We start from the raw sequence: 6,616 nt of genomic DNA, 5'->3' as shown, positions 1-6,616 counted from the left end.
TCACGTTGGTGCTGCAAACCTCCCTTACCAGATCTCCAGTCCTTTTCTCTTCAAACTCGCGGCTCATAAACACCCTTTCAGGCAAACCCTAAACCCTAAACCCTAAACCCTAAACCCTAAACCCTAAACCCTCACGTTGGTGCTGCAAACCTCCCTTACCAGATCTCCAGTCCTTTTCTCTTCAAACTCGCCCCCCATAAACACCCTTTCAGGCAAACCCTAAACCCTAAACCCTAAACCCTAAACCCTAAAGCCTAAACCCTAAACCCTCACGTTGGTGCTGCAAACCTCCCTTGTCCTTTTCTCTTCAAACTCGCCTCCCATAAACACCCTTAGGGTTTAGGGTTCTTCAAACCCTAAACCCTAAACCCCAACCCCATCCCCACCGCCGCCGCTGCTGCTGCCGCTGCTGCTGCTGCTGCTGCTGCTGCTGCTGCTGCTGCTGCTGCTGCAGGTGCGCAGTGCTGATGCTGCAGGAGGAGTTTGGGGAGCGTTTGGTGGCAGCAGCAGGTTCGAAAAACTACTGTCGTTTGACAGTAAATTTGAATTTGTTTTTAAATGTTTCGAGGGTTTGCAAAGTCGACAGAAACTCCTTCAAACCTCCCCCGAAAGTGGACTCCGTGGTGGTTAAAATAACCCCTAAAAGAGAGGTTTTGCCGGTGGGCTCCGAGGGTTTAGGGTTTGCGCTCCGGCGGCGAGGCCAAACCCTAAATTAGGGTTTAGGGTTTCCGCTGCGGCGGCGAAGTCCAAACCCTAAATTAGGGTTTAGGGTTTCCGCTGCGACGGCCAAGTCCAAACGGAAAATTAGGGTTTAGGGTTTGGGCTGCGGCGGCGGCGGCCAAACCCTAAATTAGGGTTTAGGGTTTAGGGTTTAGGACACGGTCCGCGGCAGCGAGGCAGTGCGGCCTGCGTGTCGTTTCGCGGCTTAGGGTCTGCAAACCCTAATTTAGGGTTTGGAAGCGCGGGGCGTGGTTTGCTGCAGGTGGACTTTTACGAATGGAATGGTTTGCTGCGGCTGTGTTTCTCGAGAAAAAGAAAAACAATTAAATCCATTTTTAAACAACCTTCTGTTTTATCTTTTTTGGAAACAAACCACAAGTTGTTTTGTTCTTTGAACAAACAGCTGCCTTACAGCAGCAGCGAGCTGCAGCAGCAGGTGGCAGCAGCAGCAGCAGCAGCAGCAGCAGCAGACAAGCGCAGCGTCAACTTGGCTGCCAACGACTTCTTCTCGCTGCTGCTCGAGTTCCACAAAAGACGCATTTACTTCTCTGCTGCTGCTGCAGCAGAACCCGACAAACAAAACCAACAAGGTTAGGGTTTAGGGTTTAGGGTTTAGGGTTTAGGGTTTAGGGTTTAGGGTTTGGGGACGCTGCAGGAGCGGGTCGCAGGCTGGGGTGCAGCGCCTGCGCCGTGGCATTCCGGGCCTAGGGTTTAGGGTTTAGGCTTTGGGGTTTAGGGCGTTGGGGCTAGGGTTTAGGGTTTAGGGTTTAGGGTTTAGGGTTTAGGGTTTAGGGTTTAGGGTTTGGGGTTTACGCTGCTTGCAGGGGTGGAGGAGATGTTGCTGGAAGGCGGTGAAGGCGACGAGGAGGACTCAGGAGATGAAAATGAAAAATAAAATTAATTAAATTAATTAAATTAATTTAATTAATTTAATTAATTAATTTAATTAATTAAATTTAATTAATTAAATTAATCAAATTCATTGAATAAGTCAATAAAAGAAAAGAAAAAACAAACTCTCGCTCTTGGTCAATTTTTGATTTCGTTTATTTTTCGCGTTTTGCAGACAAGTAGGATTTGCTGTGCCCGAGGGTTTAGGGTTTAGGGTTTTAGGGTTTAGGGTTTTAGGGTTTAGGGTTTAGGGTTTAGGGTTTCGAAAGGCATACGCAGCAGAGCAAAATCGCTTCTTGAGTTTCCCCTTTAATTGATTTATCATTCGAATTAAAATAAAATTAAATTAAAATTAAATTCAAAAATAAAACAAATAAAAGAATTAAAATCAATTTTATTAAAATACAACTTCTCTCGCCGATCTACTCTAAACAGAAGGGTTTAGGGTTTAGGGCCAGAGGGGCCCCCAGAGGGGCCCCCAGAGGGGCCCCCAGAGGGGCCCCCAGAGGGGCCCCCAGAGGGGCCACCAGAGGGGCCCCCAGAGGGGCCCCCAGAGGGGCCCCCAGAGGGGCCCCCAGAGGGGCCCCCAGAGGGGCCCCCAGAGGGGCCCCCAGGGGTTCCCCCAGGGGGCCCACAGTGGGGCCTCCAGGGGGCCCCCAGGGGGGCCCCCCGGGGGGCCCCCAGGGGGCCCCAGGGCGGCCCCCCGGGGGGCCCCCAGGGGGGCCCCCAGGGGCATGAGGATCCTCTCAAGTAGATGAGGAGGGGCCCCTGGGGTACTTTAAGAAGGGGCCCCAAGAAAAGACTTGGGGGCCCCCAAAGGGGCCCTTGGAGCAGCCCAGGGGGCCCCCAAGGGCCCCCCTGGGATGCTTCAAGGGGGCCCCCCGGGGCCCCCCGAGCAGCAGCAAAAGAGGAAAAGAAGCAAAATAAAATAAAATAAAATAAAATAATAAAACGCAACAAAATGCCCTTCTTTGTCCTGCTCTTCTTCAAAAGATTCCCCCCCAGGGGGGCCCCCAAGAAGGCCCCTAACGGGGGCCCCCAGGGCCCACAGGGGGCCCCCCAAAGGATCTTGAGGGCCCCCAGGGGCCCCTGGGGGGGCCCCAGGGGCCCCCAGGAGGCCCCCAGGGGGCCCCCAGGGGGCCCTCAGAGGGGTATTTTATTATTTTGGTTTTGTGAATTCTGTAATTAGTTAAAGGGAAGAAATAAAAGATTTTTTAAAGGTGCTTTTAGACTTTAGTTCAGAAAATGTCTTTAAAATAAATTAAAAAGATGAAAAGAAAAGAAAAATAATGGGGAGAAATAAAGAAGTTGAAAATGAGTAAGTTGGGAATTTGAAAAGCTCCCTTTGTTTCTTTTGATGTCCTGTCGATGCTGATTAATTAATTAATTCATTTTTGATCAACTAATTGATTAATTAATTGAAAAATGCATAAATAATAAACCAAGGAATTGAAAACAAACAAACTGAGTTCTTAATGAGACAAATATCGATCCACACTTCGAGAAAATTGGCGAAAAAAAGCGTGAAAAAGACTTAAAAAGAAACAATAATGCAAAATTAACAAAAAATATATTTAAAATGAATTAATAATCGAAGAAATGACTCAAATTAACTTCCATTTGAACTCAAATTTGCAAAACTTGAAATCGCGCATCACCACAGCTCCAGGTGTACGTACACCCCAAGTGACTGCAGGCTCCGCCGCCAGAATAACAAATTAAACGCCAATTAGAATTAAAAATGAATCAAATTTATCTTTATAAACTGTTTAAAAGCTCTAAATAAATAAACAAAACACCAAGAAGGCCCCTTGGGGGCCCCCTGGGGCCCCGCCGGGAACTTGCCGGCTCGGGGGGCCCCCAGGAGCCCTCGGGGGCCCCCAGGCGCGCATTTGCGCTGTTTATGCTGCTTTTGCTGAGTTTTGGGTGAAGCATTTGAAATTAAATACAAAAAAGAAGAAATAAAACAACAAAAAGGTCCAAAGAACCTTCAAAAGGGTCTAAAGGAGCTTCTGGGGGCCCCCCCTCCCCCCTGCTGCTGCTAGAGGCCCCCATGGGGCCCCCCAGTGACCCTCTTCAAACCCTTTCCGAAGAAGAAAGAAGAAATTTGCTGCTGCTGCTCACAGTCGATGCAATTACTCAACTCCTAGACACAGCCAAGGCCCCCCCAGGGGGCCCCCCGGGGGCCCCCCAGGGGGCCCCCCAGGGGGCCCCCCAAGGGGCCCCCCAGGGGGGCCCCCAGGGGGGCCCCCAGGAAGGCCCCCAGGGGGGCCCCCAGGGGGGCCCCCAGGGGGGCCCCCAGGGGGCCCCCTCTAGGGTCCGGGAGATAAATGAACTTGCTGCTGCAGCAGCGCAGCAGCTGCAGCAATTCCGGAAGGAGCTGGACCTGCTGCTGCAGAAGCTGCCTTTGGGGGGCCCCCTCCCAGTACCCTCGGGGGGCCCCCCAGTACCCTCGGGGGGCCCCCCAGTACCCTGGGGGGCCCCCCCCTCGGGGGGCCCCCCAGTACCCTCGGGGGGCCCCCCTAGGGTTTTGCTGCACGTGTTTGGGGCCAGTTCTTTTTCGAGTTTGTCTGCTGCAGTTGAAGGGCTTTTGGAGCTGCTGGCGGCTTCGCTGGCAGCAGCAGCAGCAGCAGCAGCAGCAGCAGCAGCAGCAGCAGCAGCAAATAAAGGAAGCAAAATCAGCAAAATGAATAATGTAAATGGACTAAATGAAATAAAAAAAACAAATCAAATAAATGCAAATAAAACTTCAAACAAATACAACTTGGTCTTGAGCAATGTTGCAAATCTGCTGCTGCTGCTCGAGCTGCTGCTGCAGACCCTCGCTTTGCTGCTTGAGATCCTCAAGCGCCTGCTGCTGCCCCAACAGCAGCAGCAGCAGCAGCTGCTGCTGCTGCAGCAGCAGCAGCAGCTGCTGCTGCTGCAGCAGCAGCAGCAGAAGTGTCTGGAGCCGCACCAGCAACAGCAGGGACAGCAGCACCTGCAGGAGCAGCAGCTGCAGCTGCAGCTGCCGCAGCAGCTGCAGCAGCAGCAGCAGCAGCTGCAGCAGCAGCAGCAGCAGCAGCAGCAGCAGCAGCAGCAGCAGCAGGTGCTGCGGCGGGGCTGGTTTTTTCGCAGTTTGTTTGGCCAGTGCATGCACTTCTGCAGCCGCTGTTTGGAAGTGATAATAACACTGCAGCAAATGGAATTATCTGCTGCTGCTGTCAGCAGCTTCGGCTTGAGTGTGCTGCAGCTGCTTGCTGCTGCTGCTGCTGCTGCGTGGCCGCTGCAGTTGGCTGCGCATGCGCTGCAGCAGCCAGCAGCACCCAGCAGCAGCAGCAGCAGCAGCAGCAGCAGCAGCTCCTTCTTCGCTGCTTTTGCTGCTGCAGTTCCTCCTGCTGCTGATGTGCCCACTGCAGCAGCAAGCAGCATCTGCGTACACGAGCTGCTGCTGCTGCTGCTGCATTGCCTGCACCGCAGCCTCAGCAGCAGCAGCAGCAGCAGCAGCAGCAGCAGCAAACTTGAGAATTCCGAGCTGCTGCTGTGGGCCTTAAGAGGCCTTTATTACATGGCCTGCTGCTTCAGCTGTACGTACACCCCAATCGGCGACAACGCAGCAGCAGCAGCAGCGGGAACCACAGCAGCAGCAGCAGCAGCGGGGACCACAGCAGCAGCAGCAGCAGCAGCAGCAGCAGCAGCAAATGCAACAGCAGCAAGAGATGCAGCGCTCAAAGTTTACCCCGGCGTCGCTGCCTCGCTCTTCAGTCTTCTTATAGACAGCAGCAGCCCCAGCAGCAGCAGCAGCAGCAGCAGCAGCAGCAGCAGCAACAACAACAGCAGCAACAGCAGCAGCAGCAGCAGCAGCACGGGCTTGTCAGGGTTGCGCCTCTCCACTAAGATTGCATGTGCTGCTGCTCTTGCTTTAGGCCAGTGGATGCATGCAGCCCTATCTCCAACAGCAGCAGCAGCAGCAGCAGCACGTCGTGCAGCCCCAGCAGCAACAGCAGCAACAGCAGCAACAGCAGCAACAGCAGCAACAGCAGATGCTGCGAAATACGCGCAGCTGCTGGCGCTGCTCAGAAGCAGCGGCGCTTTGAAGGAGACAAAAGAGACAAAAGAGACAGCAGCAGCAGCAGCAGCAGCAGCAGCAGCAGCAGCAAATACAACAGCAGCAGCAACAGCAGCAAATACAACAGCAGCAGCAACAGCAGCAGGAGCAGCAGCAGAAACAATGGAGCTGCTGCTGTCCCCCGCAACAGCGGAAGATCTTGATGCAGCAAAAGCAGAAACAGCCTGGAGACTAGAAGTGCCAAACCCTAAACCCTAAACCCTAAACCCTAAACCCTTGCGGTCCCTGCGCTTGCTCTGACTGACGGCAGCTAATTATTCATTACCAAATAATAAATAAATAAATAAATATTGTTTTGTTATTTATTTATTTATTTATTTATTTATTTATTTATTTATTTATTTATTTATTTATTTATTTATTTATTTTTCTGCTTTTCTGTCTTCTTCAGAAACTCCTCAAACACTCCAAAACCCTAAACCCTAATTGGCCCACCAAAATCTCAAGAATTCTTCTCGCAGCAAAATTCATCACTTCTTGGGGGGCCCCCCTGGGGGCCCCCCCAGGGGCCCCCCTGGGGGCCCCCCTGGGGCCCCCCCTGGGGGCCCCCCTGGGGGCCCTCCTGGGGGGCCCCCTGGGGGCCCCCCTGGGGGCCCCCCCAGGGGCCCCCCTGGGAGGCCCACTAGAAGCCCCCCTGGAGGCGCCCGTGGGGGGCCCCCTGGGGGGCCCCCTTGGGGGCCCCCTGGGGGGCCCCCTTGGGGGCCCCCTGGGGGGCCCCCCTGGGGGCCCCCTGAGGGGCCCCCCGGGTTTGAAAGCTTTTGTGAGTTGTGTGGAAGTTTTGGTGGAGCATTTTGATGATGAAGATGAAAGGGTGAAAGTGGTGGCTGAGATGTGGCTGGGGTGCCCTGCAGCAGCAGCAGCAGCAGCAGCAGCAGGGGGAGCAGCAGCAGCAGCAGC

General features: G+C 53.7%; 2 protein-coding genes across 2 annotated transcripts in view; both read left to right on the top strand.

The window, feature by feature from the left end:
* Positions 1-467: 467 nt before the first annotated feature.
* On the top strand, positions 468-1,615 carry ENH_00062740 (dimethyladenosine transferase, putative; the record flags this gene model as incomplete). The annotated part of the gene is made up of 3 exons (XM_013582085.1): positions 468-659; positions 1,124-1,310; positions 1,545-1,615. 3 exons carry the CDS (start codon positions 468-470, stop codon positions 1,613-1,615), a joined length of 450 nt encoding a protein of 149 aa, XP_013437539.1.
* A 2,049-nt stretch (positions 1,616-3,664) lies between these two features.
* ENH_00062730 (hypothetical protein, conserved) overlaps positions 3,665-6,616 on the top strand; it is a gene marked incomplete at both ends in the record, with an annotated part of 6,406 nt that continues 3,454 nt past the window's right edge. The window contains 3 exons of the mRNA XM_013582084.1: positions 3,665-4,306; positions 4,430-5,896; positions 6,571-6,616. The exon at positions 6,571-6,616 is cut by the window's right edge and continues 79 nt beyond it. Of these exons, the coding sequence (XP_013437538.1) occupies positions 3,665-4,306; positions 4,430-5,896; positions 6,571-6,616 (2,155 nt within the window). The remainder of the gene's footprint in view (positions 4,307-4,429; positions 5,897-6,570) is intronic.

Source organism: Eimeria necatrix, genomic scaffold, assembly GCF_000499385.1.
Source record: "Eimeria necatrix Houghton genomic scaffold, Enh_scaff558, whole genome shotgun sequence".
Classification (NCBI taxonomy): Eukaryota; Apicomplexa; class Conoidasida; order Eucoccidiorida; family Eimeriidae; genus Eimeria; species Eimeria necatrix.
Note: the sequence above shows the minus strand (reverse complement) of the source record. Positions and strands in the feature narration are given on the sequence as shown.